Source organism: Schistocerca nitens, chromosome 8 (assembly GCF_023898315.1).
Source record: "Schistocerca nitens isolate TAMUIC-IGC-003100 chromosome 8, iqSchNite1.1, whole genome shotgun sequence".
In the NCBI taxonomy this organism is placed as follows: domain Eukaryota; kingdom Metazoa; phylum Arthropoda; class Insecta; order Orthoptera; family Acrididae; genus Schistocerca; species Schistocerca nitens.
Genome location: NC_064621.1, coordinates 95,112,903 through 95,135,912, shown reverse-complemented (window position 1 = coordinate 95,135,912; position 23,010 = coordinate 95,112,903). Strand labels below are relative to the sequence as shown.

Here is a 23,010-nt window from a genome sequence, read left to right as displayed (position 1 = left end):
TATAATTCTTAGGCCATTGTAGCCACGTATCATCAATCACAAAAATCATTTTACAACACATATTTAAAGTGACGGCATTACTGCTCTGATTTTGAAGAGAATTCAGATTGGAGATACATAGCACTCGTATTATTTGATATAATTATTAACATACACACATCAGTCAGTTCGGCTAAGAAATTCATCAGTGCATAAATCTGGATTTATGTCACTGATACTGATGAGGTATTTTCCAGGTTGTCGTCTGTTAACGTTGTATGTGTGTTGTATTTATTTGTTTTCATAAGATAAAAAAGTTGTTCAAACTTTTATGTGCTTCCAAAAGATAAACTTTTCTTCTTGCAAATGATTTCAGTTGCGGATGTTTCTCTTCGGTCAAATAAGTTTTATAAAATGCAAGGTGGGAGATCAAATTCGAAAGCTGTTGGAGGCAATCCGTGATCAGTAAACGCAGCCTCCAATTTTACAGGTAGGATTATCCATGAAATCTGTGCCTTGGACAAAGAATTTATCTGTTCTCCCAGTTTGTGCCATATGTCGACTTGTTCTCCACCAGTCTGAGCTTTGCCCCGAGCACCTAGTAGCGGATTCTTCTGTCGAGCTCGTAAAGAGCAACTTGTGTTTGTAACCAGTGGGATACAAGGGTATGGTGTTGCCTTCCTGCGAACGTCGAACTTATTTGTCCAGTCAGATGTTGACAGACATTCAGTTTAATGTGTACTCCATCCGCTGCACAGCTAGGCATTTTTCATGTTAACAAATATTGCGAGAGGAGAAAGAAGTGAAAACGGAAGGATAAAAAATTCTGGTGCTATCCTGAGATCGAAGCCGAGTATTTCTGCATAGTATATTTCAGTGATGATCCAAATGGCAATCTGTTTCAGGCAGCGTAGGAATCACGCTGAGTATGCAGGGAAATGAACCGGCAACAAATTCGACAGAAGACTTGGAAGCCGCAGACCGACAGCAGCAGTTTGAAGTAAGTACGGTATCTGCTACAGCTGTGTTGCTAACTTTTAACCTGAACCAGCCAAGTTCTAACTATCGACTACCATACCATACATCTACATCTATACTCCTCAGGACACCTTGCAGTGTGTGACAGTGTATCCTTTGTTTACTACTGTCGCTTCCCCCCGCGCCCATACACACACCTTTTCACGTTCCAGTCGCGAATGTTTCACGGATAGAATGATTGTTGGTAAGACTTCGTCTGAGATTAAATCTCTCTTATTTTACGTTGATGATCATTTCGTGACATACACGTCCAAGGAAATTTGTTAACTCTTCTAGAAATAACATACATGAATACACTCTGTAGTATCAAGGGAAGAAGTCCAAGAGTCTCGTATCGGAACAACGTGTTGGCCACAGCCTTGCTGAGCCTTGCTGAACCTCCGATTTAGGTATTCGCTTACTCTGAGAGCCAAATTAGAAGTTAGAATTGGAAGGAAAATCAGCATTGGCCGTTTTTTGTTGTTTTATTGTCAGCAGAATCGATTTTCAGTCACTTAATGACCATCCTCAGTGCTGTAATATACAAATAAAATTGGTAAGCACTGGTATCAAGCTATAACCACAATTTTACAGAGATCATATAAGTTTATGTGATCGCTCTAAGCTAAATTTTACCTGTAACTGTCCCTTCTGCAAAAATGAAGGGTCCATGAACTGCAACCTTTGTGAATTCAAACGATACATGCACCTTCCTTGTGTCTCTTTGCCACTCAATGGTAACGTGAGGTGGCTCGTTTCTCATAGCGGCAGCTATATACACTCCTGGAAATGGAAAAAAGAACACATTGACACCGGTGTGTCAGACCCACCATACTTGCTCCGGACACTGCGAGAGGGCTGTACAAGCAATGATCACACGCACGGCACAGCGGACACACCAGGAACCGCGGTGTTGGCCGTCGAATGGCGCTAGCTGCGCAGCATTTGTGCACCGCCGCCGTCAGTGTCAGCCAGTTTGCCGTGGCATACGGAGCTCCATCGCAGTCTTTAACACTGGTAGCATGCCGCGACAGCGTGGACGTGAACCGTATGTGCAGTTGACGGACTTTGAGCGAGGGCGTATAGTGGGCATGCGGGAGGCCGGGTGGACGTACCGCCGAATTGCTCAACACGTGGGGCGTGAGGTCTCCACAGTACATCGATGTTGTCGCCAGTGGTCGGCGGAAGGTGCACGTGCCCGTCGACCTGGGACCGGACCGCAGGGACGCACGGATGCACGCCAAGACCGTAGAATCCTACGCAGTGCCGTAGGGGACCGCACCGCCACTTCCCAGCAAATTAGGGACACTGTTGCTCCTGGGGTATCGGCGAGGACCATTCGCAACCGTCTCCATGAAGCTGGGCTACGGTCCCGCACACCGTTAGGCCGTCTTCCGCTCACGCCCCAACATCGTGCAGCCCGCCTCCAGTGGTGTCGCGACAGGCGTGAATGGAGGGACGAATGGAGACGTGTCGTCTTCAGCGATGAGAGTCGCTTCTGCCTTGGTGCCAATGATGGTCGTATGCGTGTTTGGCGCCGTGCAGGTGAGCGCCACAATCAGGACTGCATACGACCGAGGCACACAGGGCCAACACCCGGCATCATGGTGTGGGGAGCGATCTCCTACACTGGCCGTACACCACTATTGATCGTCGAGGGGACACTGAATAGTGCACGGTACATCCAAACCGTCATCGAACCCATCGTTCTACCATTCCTAGACCGGCAAGGGAACTTGCTGTTCCAACAGGACAATGCACGTCCGCATGTATCCCGTGCCACCCAACGTGCTCTAGAAGGTGTAAGTCAACTACCCTGGCCAGCAAGATCTCCGGATCTGTCCCCCATTGAGCATGTTTGGGACTGGATGAAGCGTCGTCTCACGCGGTCTGCACGTCCAGCACGAACGCTGGTCCAACTGAGGCGCCAGGTGGAAATGGCATGGCAAGCCGTTCACAGGACTACATCCAGCATCTCTACGATCGTCTCCATGGGAGAATAGCAGCCTGCATTGCTGCGAAAGGTGGATATACACTGTACTAGTGCCGACATTGTGCATGCTCTGTTGCCTGTGTCTATGTGCCTGTGGTTCTGTCAGTGTGATCATGTGATGTATCTGACCCCAGGAATGTGTCAATAAAGTTTCCCCTTCCTGGGACAATGAATTCACGGTGTTCTTATTTCAATTTCTAGGAGTGTATCTTACCTTATTCGGAGGTGTTGAATGTGATATCTTTTATTGGTTGCTTAAACGACGTTTTCATGTATTAGGACTTATTTCGATTGCTTTTCTGATGAACTGCGTAGTCTGCTCGGGTGCAAGAGGTCTCCAAGAGTGCGGTTCATTGGGAACCTTTCTATTTCTTTGTAATTTGTTGACAGATAACTGGATGTCTGCTTATGAAATTGTCTCCAGATTCACCCCTATAGTCTCCTTGATTTTCCTGAAAAAAAAAAAAACAAGAGCCCATGTTATCACATAAAATGATTATAAACATATATTATGTAAATGCATCCGTTACTCTTTACAATCAGAAATGATTCGGGACATTATAGCCACCTTTTAAATTGTGATTTCGTAAGCTTTCCCAGCTTACTGGCGTCTCCGACTCAATATTTCGATTGCCCATTTGGCCGTCGTCTTCAAGTGAGAAGCTGCTGTTACTGAGTCTCGTCCACGTAATGCTGTTCTGGAGCCAGCGCCCCATATACACGCCAGCAGGGAGTGCTCACCGCATGCATCGTGGGAATTTGTGGATGGCAGCACTGGACGCACAAGGTCGTTGTCGTTAGAGAATCCGCAAAATCTCAGTGGCATTTTTTTTATTTTTTTTATTTTATTTTATTTTTATTTTATTTCTTTTTTTTTTTTGGCTGCAGGCTTCGCTGCTGAAAGGGCAGTAATGATTTAGTAGTTTTGCCACAGCCCTCATTGGGGGGGGGGGGGGGGTTGCTAGTAAATAGTTTCCTTACTCAGTGATCACGGCTGCCCTTCTGAAATGACAACATGGTAGATCTTTTCACTCTCAAAAAAGAACTTCATGTCTAGAGATGTTGTTATAAGATCTTGGCCTGGTCCTGTTCTTCTGCCAAGATTGCACGATTTGCCCCAAATTCACAAGGAAAGAGTGCCATTACTGATAGTAATTTGCGCCTACCCAACTACACATGGCGAAATGTCTATGGGTGTTCTTCGTCCATTACTGATAGTAATTTGCGCCTACCCAACTACAACATGGCGAAATGTCTATGGGTGTTCTTCGTCCATTACTGATAGTAATTTGCGCCTACCCAACTACAACATGGCGAAATGTCTATGGGTGTTCTTCGTCCATTACTGATAGTAATTTGCGCCTACCCAACTACAACATGGCGAAATGTCTATGGGTGTTCTTCGTCCATTACTGATAGTAATTTGCGCCTACCCAACTACAACATGGCGAAATGTCTATGGGTGTTCTTCGTCCATTACTGATAGTAATTTGCGCCTACCCAACTACAACATGGCGAAATGTCTATGGGTGTTCTTCGTCCATTACTGATGGTAATTTGCGCCTACCCAACTACAACATGGCGAAATGTCTATGGGTGTTCTTCGTCCATTACTGATAGTAATTTGCGCCTACCCAACTACAACATGGCGAAATGTCTATGGGTGTTCTTCGTCCATTACTGATAGTAATTTGCGCCTACCCAACTACAACATGGCGAAATGTCTATGGGTGTTCTTCGTCCATTACTGATGGTAATTTGCGCCTACCCAACTACAACATGGCGAAATGTCTATGGGTGTTCTTCGTCCATTACTGATAGTAATTTGGGCCTACCCAGCTACAACATGGCGAAATGTCTATGGGTGTACTTCGTCCCTTCGTCGGCAAACACGTACATCACATCTACAGCTCAACTTAATGTATTTGGCATTTAAATGCATTATACCCGGGTCTCTCGGATCTGCATCGTTGTCCCATTGGTTACATGTGCTCCACTTGAAGAATAGTTTAATCAGTGAAATGCTGAATATGGAAATGTTGGAATTTTGTTATTATGTGGTTACATCAACTTACTTTTTATTTTATTATAAACTTTATAAACAAACTAACCGGTTAGCTATGTGTAGTCCCTTATGCCCCTCCACTGATAATTAATTTATGGAGGGCAGCATCCTGAAAAACAAGATATTTCTAGAGAAATGACGACGACGTCTTTCAGTTTGGCCACATAGACCCGATGTCCTTCATTGTTCCTTCGAACACTTTATTTCCCTTCACCTTGGATGTGGAAACTGATGGGAAGCTCCCATCTCTGCAAACAGAATGATGGCACTCTGAGACGTAGTATTTATTGCAAACCTGTACATACTGACCGCTACCTGAATGAGTATAGGTATCACACACCATTCCAACGCAAAGGAATTCTGAGGTCGCTCCTCCAAACAGCATATACCACATCTCACACGAAAAGCTTTACACAGGAAATTGAACTCCTAAATTCTGTATTTAAGCGGAAGAGCTTCTCTGAGAGGCAGATCCACCATGCCTCCATGTTCGTATCTTCACTGTAGCCAGGTGAGACGACGTCAGCTGCTTTCATACTATGTACTGGGAGCTTACCAGCTAAAAGAGGGTGAATTTCAAGAAATCTAAAAACAAATCTTTCGCCCACCTGCCATGATTAATGCCTTTTTGGGTTCTGACACGGATGATCTGGTGTTAAAGTTTTTGTAAGATTCCATGCCACTGTGGTTAGACGTACGTTTGTGAAACTATTCCTACTGTTGAGTACAAGTGTCATTACCACTAACACCACTCAATGTTGCAAGAATACAAAAAAATCCACATGGTGGAGCATTGGTTACCCAAGGGAAGGGCAAAGAAACTTAATGTGACACAGATGATTGCTGCCGCTTCTCTTAGCTCGGACTGTGTTCTGCAACAATCTATTGAAATTAGTATGACTAGTGATTACGAGGACTTCCGACAGGTGGAGCGCTGTACGGAGCTGTTAAAATGGCGTCTGTAACGGATGTGCGTTGCAAACAACGGGCAGTGATCGAGTTTCTTTTGGCGGAAAACCAGGGCATCTCAGATATTCATAGGCGCTTGCAGAATGTCTACGGTGATCTGGCAGTGGACAAAAGCACGGTGAGTCGTTGGGCAAAGCGTGTGTCATCATCGCCGCAAGGTCAAGCAAGACTGTCTGATCTCCCGCGTGCGGGCCGGCCGTGCACAGCTGTGACTCCTGCAATGGCGGAGCGTGCGAACACACTCCTTCGAGATGATCGACGGATCACCATCAAACAACTCAGTGCTCAACTTGACATCTCTGTTGGTAGTGCTGTCACAATTGTTCACCAGTTGGGATATTCAAAGGTTTGTTCCCGCTGGGTCCCTCGTTGTCTAACCGAACACCATAAAGAGCAAAGGAGAACCATCTGTGCGGAATTGCTTACTCGTCATGTGGCTGAGGGTGACAATTTCTTGTCAAAGATTGTTACAGGCGATGAAACATGGGTTCATCACTTCGAACCTGAAACAAAACGGCAATCAATGGAGTGGCGCCACACCCACTCCCCTACCAAGAAAAAGTTTAAAGCCATACCCTCAGCCGGTAAAGTCATGGTTACAGTCTTCTGGGACGCTGAAGGGGTTATTCTGTTCGATGTCCTTCCCCATGGTCAAACGATCAACTCTGAAGTGTATTGTGCTACTCTTCAGAAATTGAAGAAACGACTTCAGCGTGTTCGTAGGCACAAAAATCTGAACGAACTTCTCCTTCTTCATGACAACGCAAGACCTCACACAAGTCTTCGCACCCGAGAGGAGCTCACAGAACTTCAGTGGACTGTTCTTCCTCATGTACCCTACAACCCCGATCTCGCACCGTCGGATTACCATATGTTTGGCCCAAGGGAGGCACTACGCGGATGATGAAGAAGTTATTGATGCAGTACGACGTTGGCTCCGACATCGACCAGTGGAATGGTACCGTGCAGGCATACAGGCCCTCATTTCAAGGTGGCGTAAGGCCGTAGCATTGAATGGAGATTACGTTGAAAAATAGTGTTGTGTAGCTAAAAGATTGGGGAATAACCTGGTGTATTTCAATGCTGAATAAAACAACCCCTGTTTCAGAAAAAAAAAAGTGTTGCATTACCTATTGAACTGCCCTCGTATATTAATTGGGTCAAGGGCTGTATACTCACAGCAAGTCGTGGGATATAGTGCTGACGTACATTAAAACACAACGCTCTTCATTGGCAGAAGAATCTAAAGATGACTTGTGGTAGTGATATCTCGTCTTCGTTTCCCTTCACGATTAGCAACACTGCAATAGACGAATTGGCGTAAGAGAATCGCTGGCAGCTGCTGCAATTGGGTGTGCTAAAGTCAACCAGTAACGTAAGGCAACTTTTCAAAGGTTCAAATGCTCTGAGCACTATGGGACTTAACTGCTGAGGTCATCAGTTGCCTAGAACATAGAACTACTTAAACCTAACTAACCTAATGACATCACACACATCCATGCCCGAGGCAGGATTCGAACCTGCGACCGTAGCTTCAGAGCGGTTCCGGATGGAAGCGCCTAGAACCGCTCGGCCACACCGGCCGGCGCAAGGCAATTTTGTAAACGTCTCTATGGAGCTCCTCAGTGTCATCGTAGTTCTACAGACGACTATTGTTTTCATCTTCAGCCGTCAGCATCACGCAGCTGAAAGTCAGCAATAGCGCTTCCAACTGTCAGGTATACGCTTAATTTGACTGGACTACTTTATGTTTTGCAGTGGGGGCAGCACTAACAGCATTTGGCAAATGTGCAGATTACTCTCTGCTGGTCTATGTAGGGACACCGGCTGCACAGCAGATTTCAGCAGCATCTCACCTGAAGATGACAGCATGGTGAAGCATAGAAATATTGTCTCAGCTTGACTTGAAGATCTGGCTACGTACCCAAGAAGAATATTACAGCATAATGTAATAACATGTTTCCAGTTGAAAATCCTGGCATCCTCATTCAGTTAAGAAAACCACACTAACTGCCAATAGTTGATATCCACCGAATTCTTCAGGGCCTCCAACATGTTACACATAAACTATCATGCCACATAAAATTCTTTCCCGATGTCGTAGCATTTCGTTTTTTCACATGCAAATCCTTTTCTGTGGTTGAAATAATACATGATAATATCTGGCATGTTTACAAAATATGAAAATTATATATATTCCTGGGTGTTGATCAGGCTGGAATCTACGCACACCCCATCTACACTGAAGACGGCGACTACCCTGCCGTAGTGCGTCAGAGGGTAGATGCAAACAGTGCAGCAGAGGGGCGACCCCGATCACGGTTGCCAACTTTCACTCAAGACGAGATCGCATACATCAGGGGTAAGCACGTGCCGTTGTACAGCTACATTTTTCATGGATGCTCAATACAGAACTTCTAACGTTGTTATTTCTTCAACAGAGCATCAGATACAATAATGTAAGTAATATTTTTACAGTTCAGATTCATCTTCTTTAGTTTAGAAATGAAGAAACAAATTTTTCATGTAGTTCAACCATTTATCACGCTTAACATTTGGCACGTCTGGATCTTTATTGCACGTAATGCCACATCCCGTATATCGGAGGTCCGTAACCTCCAACTCTCTTTTTTCCATTTACAGTCAGGTGGTATCAGTTGGATGAAATTGTAATTGCCAGTAGTTGTTTGACAAGGACAAAAAGTGAGAGATAGCCGACCTAAATATCAGTTCCTCTTGTTAGCTTACAAGACTAAGTCCGTAGCGCGCCGTCGAGCGTAATGTGGAAGATGCCCTGAATAATTTGTGGTTAGTGAACTTTGCTTTGTGTAGAGGGTTGCAAGAGTATATCATGATGTCAATATGAGTTTCTGAGACCAGCTGAACAGCAGTATGAAGTCTCAAATGATAACGAACAGATGAAATCATTACCTTTTTTGTCAGAAACCAGTTATTGTTGGACAAATACTATTCTTTTGCTAAAAAATATACATAGTAGTTATTGTGAAAGTCACAGTACCAACAAAAAAGTCTGTGTGTTAGTAAGTTGTCATTTTTCAGGCTTTGTAAATCAAGTATGAAAGTGAAATATGTAATGGCGTTTCGTAATAAAATTCGTGACGCAGTAAATAATCTACAAGAAAATGGAAACTCTACGTAGCCTTGAGGCATTTTCAAAGTCGCAACTGTCCTGAGAATTTTGGAATGGACAGGATACAAGTTAGATATACTTGATGTCTATAAGGCTCTGGACTGACTGTCACGAAAAATATGTCTAAAGAATATGCACCAGCAAATACAAACTTTGTTTTATTTATGCTATATGGTACGTGAATGAATTCGTTATTACTAGTGGCACTGTTCATAGAATCATCTAGCCTTCATAGTCGTCAATGATTAGTTCTCAATTTGTACCGCTGTTGTTATGCGTGCGGAAATGATAACATTGCTAATACTACATGCCATGTTTCAAAATGGTATTAAGAGAAAATGCTCCCTCCTCTACCGTCAATTTCTCGCTGATTGTCCGGAGAACCTAAGGCATAGTCGACATGTAAGACGATGAACCCTTATCTCTGTTGTAAACTTCACAAATCTGTTATGTACGATAAGTGATGACATCACGTGAATTGAAATTATGTAGCCCTTTTACTTTATCGACTTTTGATCCACGTACAACAGCAACGGTGACTTAGCCGTTACCGTGTTCCTTCGTATCCTTGTTAGCGAGAGTGAAGTTCAAAACTCCACCGCAAAACAATGATGGCGCATGCAAGACGACTTGGGCGCCTACGTAATCCTTGGTAGTAATAGAAATGTTGTCTCGCTGATTGTTGTAGCAAGAAAGCGTGGCATGCAGGTTGAATAAGGAGCGGGTCGTTCCATTCCATAAGAAGGATGACGACCGGTGTGCAGAACTATGCACTATTTCAGTGGTGTCACTTTCATGTCCAAGGGCTGGAGACGGAACAACTCCCGTGTAGAAATCAATGTTGCTTCTGCAGGCACAAATGGTATAGAACTCAACTTCCTCTGGCCACGCGTGAGACGTAGGAGGCAGCAGACAGTGCGTCTCTTCAGTGTAGTGTCCGGAAGACATTGAAGACATTCGTCCTATGCCCTCCCGTGATGTAAGCAGGCCACTAAGCTTTAGCGCTGCAGTCTATTGCATGCTACCGTATTTGATGTCTCGTGTAAGTCTAGGCAGGGAAGGGTCCTTCACGACTGAGCTGCTTCACCACGTCATGCCAGTCTCCTAAAGTTGAATATTATTTCGTAGAGCTCACAGTGTGTAGTTTCCTCCCAGAAGCCCATCTTTTAAGGGTTATTTCCAATTTTATACCTGGTGGAATTTTGGATGGTACACAATATCTCGACGAAAACTCAAAATAGTTCATAGTTACAATGTTTCTTGGCTGTTGGACTTTGCTTCATCCTCAGATTAATCAGGGTAACAGCAAGAGTACTGCACCAAGTGGCGAATGTGACAACATTTGAAAACAATAAGTTCAGTTACGACTTCGTCTACTGCAGAGTCGGCGAAAAGCTATCCTTGATGGTTACCTTGGGTGATGTGGCTACTTCGCACTTCCACCCAAATCTATCACGTAACGCTATTTTGTGTGCGGTTCTATGGATACCCCTCAGTTTCATTGCAACTCTGCAATGATGAGCCAAAACATTATTACCGCCTGCTTAATAGCCTTTTTTGTCCATATTTGGAACGAAGTACAACACTGACTCTGCATATCAAGGATCCGACAGTTTGTGTGAGATTTGTGGAGGTATGTGGTGTTGTGACTTGGCGAGACAGCCAAGCCACTATGATGTATCCGAAAGGCACGCGTTTAAGCTCACGCAGGCTGGCGTGAGGTCTGGAACAGTTAAAGGAGTTGAGCCTAGTAAAAAAAGTACGTAGCTTCTTTTATCCATAATTGGTGAACATCGGTCTGACGGTACATGCATCACAAGATAAATAGCAAATGATAATGGCGCCTTGCTAGGTCGTAGCAAATGATGTAGCTGAAGGCTATGCTAACTATCGTCTCGGCAAATGAGAGCGTAATTTGTCAGTGAACCATCGCTAGCAAAGTCGGCTGTACAACTGGGGCGAGTGCTAGGAAGTCTCTCTAGACCTGCCGTGTGGCGGCGCTCGGTCTGCAATCACTGACAGTGGCGACACGCGGGTCCGACGTATACTACCGGACCGCGGCCGATTTAAAGGCTACCACCTAGCAAGTGTGCTGTCTGGCGGTGACACCACATGTGGCGCTAGATGTCTGTGCACAGGTCATGTAATCCGCATAACGGGCAGCTGATTAGTGTACGTGTTCGCCGGATAGCACCCCAAATGGGTTCCATAGGAATTACATAAGGCGAATTTGGTCGCCGAGACATCAACGTGAGTCCACTATAACGCTCTTGAAAACACTGCGGCATGGTTCTGGCTCAGAGACACAGTCGGTCATACTGCTGAAAGATGACATCGCCGTCGGGGAAGACATGAAGCATGAAGGGACGCAGGTAGTTTGCAGCTGTCAGCGTGTCTTCGATTACTACCGCAGGTCCCATGCAAGTACAGGAGATGTCTCCCATAGCATCATATTGCGCCCATCAGCCTGTGACAGTGGCGCTCCGCACATTTCGAGCCGCCGTTCACCTCGATGACGGCGTTTGTGGAGACGACCAGCGAACTAATGTAGCAAAGCCCTGATCCTCCCAAAGAGACGACGGCTGAATCCCGATGGTGCCGAGCCCTCTGCAATCGTAACTGACGATGTCGTTCTGTCAACGTGTGAACACGTGGGGTGGTCAGTTGCAAAACTCCGTATTCAACGATGAATGGTGTGCTCCAAAACACTTGTGCATGCAGCTGCAGAGATGCCGGGGATCGCCATGTACCCTACTTCACTGAGCAGACAAGCCTCCGAATCCCACCTTCTGTGAAGTGTCGTGGTCGTCCACCCATTTAGCGCCTGGTGGTAGTGTCACTATCCTTCTACCTCTTTTCGTAGATGCTCGCGACAGTAGCACGTGAACATTCGACCAGCTTCGCTGTTTTCGAGATAGTCATTCACACACAGGCTCTGCGTAATAATAATCTGCCCTTCGTCGAAGTGGCTTATCTCAATGAATTTCCCAATTTGTGGCCCATTTCTTCCCCAGTGTGATCCCCCGACCGTGTCTACTCAGATTACACACATTTATTACACCGTCAAGTGCCCGCACCGCCAGCAGGCGGGGTACAATGTGGCCGTGGGCAGCGATCATAATGTTTTGCTTACCAGTGTACAGGCGGCTATTGTGTTTCACCTGCAACGTTTGCGCTTCATAGTTCAAACCTGGCAACAGTGCTGCAACTTGTCACGGATCTTCCTTCAAAAAAAATGGTCCAAATGGCTCTGAGCACTATGGGACTCAACTGCTGAGGTCATTAGTCCCCTAGAACTTAGAGCTAGTTAAACCTACCTAACCTAAGGACATCACAAACATCCATGCCCGAGGCAGGATTCGAACCTGCGACCGTAGCGGTCTTGCGGTTCCAGACTGCAGCGCCTTTAACCGCACGGCCACTTCGGCCGGCGATCTTCCTTCTCCGACACTACTACAGTGCTATGTTAGATATGTTTTGCAGCATTCTAGGGATTTTGAGAAGCAGGTTAGCGCAGCTTATTTACGTAGAAACAAGTCATTGCAAATATGTCTGCCGCTGGTTAATTGAAATATAATTTAAGGTGATTGAGGATCAACTGTAATTACCATATCAATCACCTCTGAATTCAGCGAACATACTAAGCAAAAGATGGTGTGAAAGTAAATTCTGAATTAACTTCATGTGTTGGGTGTGTTTGTTACACATATTTTTGATCAACGTTTAGTATTATTCATGTTATTTTAAAGCCAGCGTGCTTCAACGTCTTTATGTGAGCTGAGACTGTAGTACTGAATCTACCTAATACTATAAGAGCACTAAGCGTTAACGAACTAGATTTTAATTGTATTAAATTTCAGCCTCCAGTTGCATAAGTAAAGAGACGACTCAGCGCCCGCGGCCCACCTGTCTGGCCCGTTGGTGTGACCTACCGGCAAAACATTAGTAGAAGTGACGCAGTCTCATTGTACGGTAGAACTAACATTTTAGGTTTGACAAGGCCAATATCTGGCATGTTTTAATTTAATGTTACATTGTGACATTTCTGAAGAAGGCTACATTATTATAGCCGAAACCTAGGTACAGTTTCTTTGCTTATGCAACAAAGGAGGCTGAAATGTAATATAATTACGTTTTACAGATTCTGACTCTGCTGCACCATGCTAAAAATATTCAAACTAGATTTTAGCTTTAACTGAATGTTAATATGTGAACCCCTCAAGGAAATGATCTCTTCCGAACTGTTTATATATAGCACAAATAAAAATCTGTTGCAGGTTCAGCCGACTTCTTCGGACTCAATACTTACGTCACTAGTTTTATAACGTCAGGTGAAACTGGAATATCTCCATCCAAGAGCAGAGACTCGGGCGTCTTCACGGTCGGTGGTGGGGTAAGTAAGCTGTACAAGTCCGTCACATCATCTTCCGCCAGATGTGATACTTTCAATAATTGTAACTGAGGTTAGATCAAGTAATATGAATCCCTTATTGGATTTTTGCATATATATCAATTACCATATATTTATAAAATGAAAGAACTGCTTAGATCACTCGTTATTTGTTCACACCAGCTGCAAGTTATACGTTTCGGTAGACTTCCATCGTCAGACTCTTGCTGGAAAAAAATAACAATCAGCACGGATAATTTATGTTAAAACGTCCTGGCATGAAACTATACACATTCGTTTCATCCTCTAATGCGAGGAACTTCTGAGATGAAACACTGGCAGCTACGAAGAAAGCTCATTGGGACCCAGAAATTTTGTAATACGGTCTTTATGCGCTGTATACAGGGTGGTTAGAAAATCTCTGAAACGCTTGCAGGGATTTTGCAGGGCAGGTTGCTCTGAGACATAAAAGTGAAGGAAAAAGTCCGGTATGTTGCGCCGTTTCCGAGTTATTTATCATTGAAATCAGCCAGCCGGGGCGTAGCGCGCTCGCCTTCGAGCGGTGTTGCCCACAGAGTGCTTTGCTTGGTCAGCTGGAAATTTAATTTTCGTCTGCGACTACTGATTGTCTAAATTAAATTCTAAATAACTCGGAAAGGGTGCAATGTATCGAATTTTTTTCTTAACACTTATGCCTCAATACAACCTGTCCTGCAACATTCCTACATGCACCTCAACTACTCGGATGATCTGTTGACAGATGTGTCCTTTCCAGTTAATAACCATACTTACCTGCTCTGCTGCAAGTAATCGGTCATTGGAGTCCTTCTCGTTGCGCAAAGTGCGCATCCAAAATTATTTGCTATAGCTCAGTCACCATTTCTGTTAAACTTATTATAGTGTGCATACATTTCTGTTGCTTTAATACAAGCACGTACGACAATTAGTCGCTTTAGCTAAAATGCTAGTCTCGTGAAATTTGCAAAACTTGTTCCAATACGGTCGCCCTATCACACTGTTCAAAGCGACGGCTCCTCTAGAGTCCAGCTGAACGAGTGTTTCGGTGCATACCACTCTAAACAGCTGTAAAACCCTTGGTTTCATCTATAACAAAATCGTCGAACGCAGAAGTGTTACAAAAAAAAATCGACATCGTTGTGGGGAGCTGCTGTGTTTTTAAGATGAGAGGGAACGGGGAAGTCTGCTGTTCGGAGACTTCTTTTGGTTGGGTAAACATTAATAAATGCAGGCCAGTCTGTGTGAAAAAAACTGTGCAGCAATACCCGTGGTGGCACTGCTGTTCTCGGGAAACAGTATTCAAGAACTATTCCCACAAAAAAGTAGCGTTTTAGTGTTTCGTATCAAACTGCCCCTCGGGTTATACGGTTAGGGAAGTCGGGCTTAACTTCCGCATCCGACGGAGGGATCGCCATACACTTACCATCTGCCCTCACTTCATCAGATACTGTGAGAGGTTTCAAAACGAATCCATGACGTTGCTACAACGTCTGCTTATCAGCATCAAACAGTGCCTCCTCTCGCTGGGAATATACCGCTGCTGAAAGTATCTTCCACAATGACGATCGAAGTGGCTGCTTCGAAGTCCATTTTCTCCTACTGATGTCTGAAATGCTGACCAATATAGGGTGCTAGAATTTTATTTTGAAATGGTGGTCGTGGGCACAGGCTACTTAAGGTAATCTTCATTAGTCTGAAATCGAAGTTCAGATAACGTTAAGTGCTAAAGGAGCTACAAAAATAAGCAAATATTCACTTCAGCGTGATTAAAAATTACTCAAAGTTCCAGATTCGTTGAAGCTGTTTCAAATTCGGTAGTCCAGTCAGTTCGACCCTCCAATATAATGATGAAGTCCTAGCATTATATAAGTACTAAAAGGAAAGTTCAGTGTTCCAGATACTCGTGGAATATACCCAAGTCGCCAGTGTACTGTGCAAGGAAAATTTAAAGTCCTACGCTGACGTCCACTGAAAATTTCACACGTCATGCACGCTCGATGCCACCTACAACAGCGTTCTGAATCGATCGTACAGAGACCCTCCTACCCGCCGACACAGCTTGGTAGTACGCCAGCCAGAGGCACACATGGAGGAATACTCCCAACCCATGATCAACAGAGTACAAAATTTACCCGACAGGAAGAACTTGATAAATTACCATATAGCCGGCCGAAGTGGCCGTGCGGTTATAGGCGCTGCAGTCTGGAACCGCGAGACCGCTACGGTCGCAGGTTCGAATCCTGCCTCGGGCATGGATGTGTGTGATGTCCTTAGGTTAGTTAGGTTTAACTAGTTCTAAGTTCTAGGGGACTAATGACAGCAGTTGAGTCCCATAGTGCTCAGACCCATTTGAACCATTTGAATTACCATATATAGCACAATAAAATGGTTCCAGTCCAGATACAGTAAAGCAGCTATACAAAAGAAAAACTACCTCTACGCAACCACTAATTCACAAAGACAAAAAATTATGCAGAGAAACATAACAAAGATTATATCAACATACATACCTGTAACTAGTATACACAAACCCATGTACACTCCTGGAAATGGAAAAAAGAACACATTGACACCGGTGTGTCAGACCCACCATACTTGCTCCGGACACTGCGAGAGGGCTGTACAAGCAATGATCACACGCACGGCACAGCGGACACACCAGGAACCGCGGTGTTGGCCGTCGAATGGCGCTAGCTGCGCAGCATTTGTGCACCGCCGCCGTCAGTGTCAGCCAGTTGGCCGTGGCATACGGAGCTCCATCGCAGTCTTTAACACTGGTAGCATGCCGCGACAGCGTGGACGTGAACCGTATGTGCAGTTGACGGACTTTGAGCGAGGGCGTATAGTGGGCATGCGGGAGGCCGGGTGGACGTACCGCCGAATTGCTCAACACGTGGGGCGTGAGGTCTCCACAGTACATCGATGTTGTCGCCAGTGGTCGGCGGAAGGTGCACGTGCCCGTCGACCTGGGACCGGACCGCAGCGACGCACGGATGCACGCCAAGACCGTAGGATCCTACGCAGTGCCGTAGGGGACCGCACCGCCACTTCCCAGCAAATTAGGGACACTGTTGCTCCTGGGGTATCGGCGAGGACCATTCGCAACCGTCTCCATGAAGCTGGGCTACGGTCCCGCACACCGTTACGCCGTCTTCCGCTCACGCCCCAACATCGTGCAGCCCGCCTCCAGTGGTATCGCGACAGGCGTGAATGGAGGGACGAATGGAGACGTGTCGTCTTCAGCGATGAGAGTCGCTTCTGCCTTGGTGCCAATGATGGTCGTATGCGTGTTTGGCGCCGTGCAGGTGAGCGCCACAATCAGGACTGCATACGACCGAGGCACACAGGGCCAACACCCGGCATCATGGTGTGGGGAGCGATCTCCTACACTGGCCGTACACCACTGGTGATCGTCGAGGGGACACTGAATAGTGCACGGTACATCCAAACCGTCATCGAACCCATCGTTCTACCATTCCTAGACCGGCAAGGGAACTTGCTGTTCCAACAGGACAATGCACGTCCGCATGTATCCCGTGCCACCCAACGTGCTCTACAAGGTGTAAGTCAACTACCCTGGCCAGCAAGATCTCCGGATCTGTCCCCCATTGAGCATGTTTGGGACTGGATGAAGCGTCGTCTCACGCGGTCTGCACGTCCAGCACGAACGCTGGTCCAACTGAGGCGCCAGGTGGAAATGGCATGGCAAGCCGTTCCACAGGACTACATCCAGCATCTCTACGATCGTCTCCATGGGAGAATATCAGCCTGCATTGCTGCGAAAGGTGGATATACACTGTACTAGTGCCGACATTGTGCATGCTCTGTTGCCTGTGTCTATGTGCCTGTGGTTCTGTCAGTGTGATCATGTGATGTATCTGACCCCAGGAATGTGTCAATAAAGTTTCCCCTTCCTGGGACAATGAATTCACGGTGTTCTTATTTCAATTTCCAGGAGTGTATATACGAAACCGAATGTCAGGATTGCAACAAATTTTACATGGACAGAGAGCACAACTTCAGTATATCAAGAGCATTCGAAAATTTGCGAAGACATACCGTCTACATTCTTCACCCACTTAAAGAACGCTAACATCAATATAATCTAAAATATCTAGAAACTAAAGTTAATGAGATACAGAGCTTCCTGGTACATCAAAATGCGCAGTTTTTGAATCCTTTAACTGCATGACTGTGTGTTACTTCTCCAGCTAGTATTACAGGAGATTCACCTTGACAATTGAATAGCACTTTGTGATTAATGCAAACAAAAAGACAATTTCCTAATTCTAGTTAAATGCCTGCATCTAAATGTAGTAACTTAGAAATTATTTTTCGTACTCGTAATACTGCTGTGTGTGTCCGTCTGTGTGATAGTATACTGTAATTAGTAAAGTCTTTCGTTCTGCCAGGTAATACGTATGTGGACAATAACGGCCCTTATGTATTCTGGTTGCTAATACTGTGTGCTATGCTATGACACTTCACAAGGTCTTGTGTGGCAGTGTGTTAATTTTCATATAATTAATGCATTTATTTCAGTCGCTTTCTTCATAACTAGTTTCTAACAGATCAAATACTGGCTAAATGAAGAAATGTATGCCAAGGGGCAGAAACTTCATGTAATACTTGTATTTGCTGTTGGCCAATTTCAGTCTCATCGTCATTATCAAGCATTTGCATCTAAGTCAACATTAGCACTCCGTCTTCAGGCCACGAGTGGCCACCGGGATCATCCGACCGCCGTGTCATCCTCAGAGGGGGATGCAGATAGGAGGGGCGTGGTCAGCACACCACTCTCCCTGTCGTTATGATGGTATTCTTGACCGAAGCCGCTTTTATTCGGTCGAGTAGCTCCTCAATTGGCATCAAGGGGCTGAGAGCACCCCGAAAAATGGCAAGAGCGCATGGCAGCTGGATGGTCACCCATCCAAGTGCCAGCCACGCCCAACAGCGCTTAACTTCGGTGATCTCACGGGAACCGGTGTATCCACTGCGGCAAGGTCGCTGCCGCATCTAAGTCAACATACAGCTTCTTTTGTAAAACAAACATGAAGGCAGAAAATAAAACCTGGTGAAGAATGTCGAGGTATGTTATAGCCAACGTTGTCGGACCTATTTATTATGGGGACATGATCAATGTCAATGAGTATGAATTAACACTGTTTATGACTGCGTTATAAAGGGACTCGACTGCGATGGCTGGAGCTCATAAATAGCTTGATATACTGGCTTCTAATGGCATTCTTACTGTCAAAGTCCACGGACTGTCCTCGACTAAATTTTTTTTTTCAATAGTTACTGTTCCAACTGTGTTATATCAAGTGTGTAATGGGTTACAAAGGACAAGCGAAGTACAGTGAAGCGTCTTAACTGAAGTTTCTTACTGCAGAAGAACTAAACCTATGTTGAAAATTGGACGTACGAGAAGACAGTCACGTTGGAAAAAGTTGAAGAAATTCACGAATCACTTTACAGTAGTCTATGATGAGAGACCACAACAGAAAATTAAAAGCTATATATAAGTAAGATACCGAGGCAATTTAAAAGACGATGTGTTTTGAAACAGTCGTTTTCTAATAACATGGTGATGCTGGTTGTAGTCTTGTTTGTTGTTGTATTTTGCTTAATTCTGTTGCTACACATTTCATAGAGAATGGACGGTGGCAGTGAACAGATGATAAGCAGAGGTGGAAAGAAAGGTGACCACACTTCTACAGCATTTATTACATTATTTCAGTTGGTTGGTAACCGTAACCTACTTGGTGTGCATCGCTTGCTAAATATTTCATAACCTCACAGGACAAAAAATTAGTCACGGCTAAAGAAATCATTACAAGCATCATTTAATACTTTGTAGTTCCGCCCCAGGACTTGATAACTGCCTGGGTTCGGACAGGAAGTGACTCCACAATGTTTTGCAGGTATGCTGCATCCAGGTTACGGCACTCGCTTAGAATTTGATCGCGTAATTCCTCCAAACTGCGGGAATGCTGATGTCCGCGTTTTAGCTGGTGTTCCAATATGTCCCACTTATTTTCTGTGGTGTCCAAGCCAGATTATTTTTCCGGCCAACCGAGATGTAATAGGGTGGGGGAGTGTTCACAATATGAAGCACATGTTGTTATAGCCTGACGAACTTTGGTGTTGTTGTCTTTATGCACCGATGTGAGCACTGGGACGTCGTGTTTCGTGGCTCCGTGTGTAGACACGATGAACGGTCCACTGCGAAGCAGCAACAAATCCAACAGCTTCACACAACGTACGTGCATGGCACGGCCAAGCAGACAAGCCCCTTTTGCCACTCTATCAGGTCCTTACATTCATGCATGTTTACATACAATGTCCGTTTAAAACATAAATTGCCCCCCGGTCGCTACTGCCTTGTACTCGTGTAGAGGCAGTGCGCGTGCGGTTTTAGCGCGTGACCCGACCGCTGCGCCACGTGTGAAGGCTCAACGCATCATCAGTGTGTGCGCACTGGAACGACTAATTTTTTGTCCAGGGAGCTTACCATTTCAGAGTCCCTTCTCTCATGTTCGTGTTTACGTTAAATGAGGCTTCATTTTTTATGGTTCCAGCAATATCCATGGGGATTCCGCAACCTGCTGAACTGGATCGTTAACGAATACCCAGGTTATCCAATCTTTGTGACAGAAAACGGCCTGGGAAATAATGGTGGTCTCAATGACACCGACAGAATCAATTACTTTACGGTAAGTTCCTTACTTTCTGTCACAGTTAACATTAGCAGTTTACCTCCGTAAAATGAACCTTTTAAATATGTTGGACGTACATTACAGTCTTACTTAACGGCTCTTCTACAAGCTGTTCACATAGACGGCGTTCCAGTAATCGGCTACACTGCATGGAGTCTTATGGACAACCTGGAATGGAACGAGGGATTCACGTGAGTGCTTATGCATTCTTTTTTCCCTTTGCATTTGCTCACAATGGAAATTGGGAGAAAGTAGTAGCGCTTTTGTCATCTTAAGAATCTCTTCTTCGGCAATAGGCAATGACTGAGTTACCATAGGCACTGCCGAAACTGTTCTCCTAGGTCTTCTACAGAACTTTCTCTCTGGTCAGCGGTACATGCTTCTGAGTGTGAATGGTAATAACCAAAAACGATCATGTGATTGAAACTTCCTGGCAGATTAAAACTGTGTGCCCGACCAAGACTCGAACTCGGGACCTTTGCCTTTCGCGGGCAAGTGCTCTATCATCTGAGCTACCGAAGCACGACTCACGCCCGGTACTCACAGCTTTACTTCTGCCAGTACCGGGCGTGAGTCGTGCTTCGGTAGCTCAGATGGTAGAGCACTTGCCCGCGAAAGGCAAAGGTCCCGAGTTCGGGTCTCGATCGGGCACACAGTTTTAATCTGCCAGGAAGTTTCATATCAGCGCACACTCCGCTGCTGAGTGAAAATCTCATTCTGGATCATGTGATCGACACTTTCTCCGCAGTATATAATTCTTCTGATCACATGGTTCGTCAACAACAGGAGTACTACCATAATACCTATAACTTCGACAGTAAATATCAGTCAGGATCCTAAAAAATTACAATAAATTCTTGCATTTATCAAACTGACAGACAACTTCAAACAAGCCACGAAATACATTAAATATTCTTCTTCACACTGTGATTTAGCAAAATGTTTGATATTGCTGAGTTCCACATCTTATTTACGGAAACACAATAGTTACATTTCTTACACACTTCACTGATAAACTCTACAGATGCCTGAGAGAGAACGTCGAGTCATTTGTTGTTTCAGAAAAATACTCATAAACAAGATTGCTCTAAGGGCTGGCCCAGGGCACGTTCATGAGTTCTCTCTTTTGTTTTTGTGTATTAGATTAGATTAGATTAGTTTTTCGTTCCATAGATTCGTGCTGAGGAGATCCTCGTGGATGTGGAACATATCATTTTTTAAGCTGAAATAACAATACTAATAGTATCAATATAGACAATATATCATTTGTTTCTATTAAAAAATTCGTCAATGGAGTAGAAGGAGTTGGCCACTAGTAAGTCTTTCAGACTCCTTTTAAACTGATCTTTATTTGTATCTAAATTTTTTATGTTCGCTGGAAAATTATTGATGATGAGTGTTCCTGAGTAGTGGACCCCTTTTTGAACTAAAGTAGGTGCTTTTAAGTCCTTGTGCAGATCATTTATGTTCCTGGTATTGTATGTATGAAGTGAGCTGTTTGTTGGAAAAAAGAGATATATTATTTACGACAAATTTCATTAAGGAGTAAATATACTGAGAGGCAGTAGTTAGTATACCCAGTTCTTTGAAGACGTTTCTACAGGACGTCCGTGAATTTACTCCACAACTAATACGTATTACACGCTTTTGGACTCTGAAAACTTTTGTTTGACTTGAAGAGTTACCCCAAAATATTATACCATATGACATTATGGAATGAAAGTAGGCAAAGTATGGAAGCTTTTTCATTTGTATGTCGCCTATGTCTGCTAACACTGGATCTGCAAATACAGATTTGTTAAGGCGTTTGTGCAGTTCTGTGGTGTGCTCTTCCCAAGTGAATTTATTATCAAGTTGTAATCCCAGGAATTTAAGACTGTCAACCTCTTCTATCTGCTCTTCTATCAATCTCATGTGTTATCTTACGTGTTTGATTTCTTGTAAATATGATTTGTACATTGAACTGTATCTGAATTCCTGCCGTAAGAAGATCGCTTATTCTCTACCGTTAATGAATTATCTGCGATAAACATCAAGAGACTCAAATCCCGGATTTCAAAGTATTCCTAAAACTCATGGGAGATGCTTACACATAAACGAAAGTTGAACATTGAATGTTTTCACTAAGCTGTTTCATCCATACTCCTTGATAATGAGAGATAATAATATTAAAGAGGGCTTTGAATAGTCAAGAATGGACTGCCACAACATGCAAGATGTTCCTCTATTGCCTACATACAATTAAACAATTTTATAAAATATTTCCGTATTCAATAACACTAAACCAGTCTAATTATTAGTCCTGCTACGTCTCTGTACCTCTGATGTACAGAGTGATTATAATTATACTTCCAAAACTCTGTAGAAATAACACCATTGGTCAGAATAACGTCAAAATGCAACTGAATATTATCGGAGAAGGGGAAAAAGTATGACACAAGAAAAAAATAGTGTGGAAATTGATCAATAGATGGCGCTATGTGTGTCACAATACGTAAATTAAAGCACCTGTCATGCGCACGACCCATTGAAGTTGGTATAAACAGGCTGGGTACATGGCTGTTCCTCCTTTCGCGTGTACGACGTTCGCCATGTCTGTCCCAATGCAGGATCGCGCTCTGCTTGTAAAGCTGTATTACAAGAATGATGACTGTGCACACGTCGCTCTGTAGATGTTCTGGACACTGAAGGGTTTGGAAAAAGGCGTTG

General features: G+C 44.5%; 1 protein-coding gene across 1 annotated transcript in view; it reads left to right on the top strand.

The window, feature by feature from the left end:
* Positions 1 to 23,010, top strand: part of LOC126199418 (myrosinase 1-like) — a 54,968-nt gene that overhangs the window by 26,084 nt on the left and 5,874 nt on the right. The window contains exons 6-10 of the mRNA XM_049936336.1: positions 885 to 979; positions 8,238 to 8,385; positions 13,452 to 13,567; positions 20,164 to 20,298; positions 20,386 to 20,492. Of these exons, the coding sequence (XP_049792293.1) occupies positions 885 to 979; positions 8,238 to 8,385; positions 13,452 to 13,567; positions 20,164 to 20,298; positions 20,386 to 20,492 (601 nt within the window). The remainder of the gene's footprint in view (positions 1 to 884; positions 980 to 8,237; positions 8,386 to 13,451; positions 13,568 to 20,163; positions 20,299 to 20,385; positions 20,493 to 23,010) is intronic.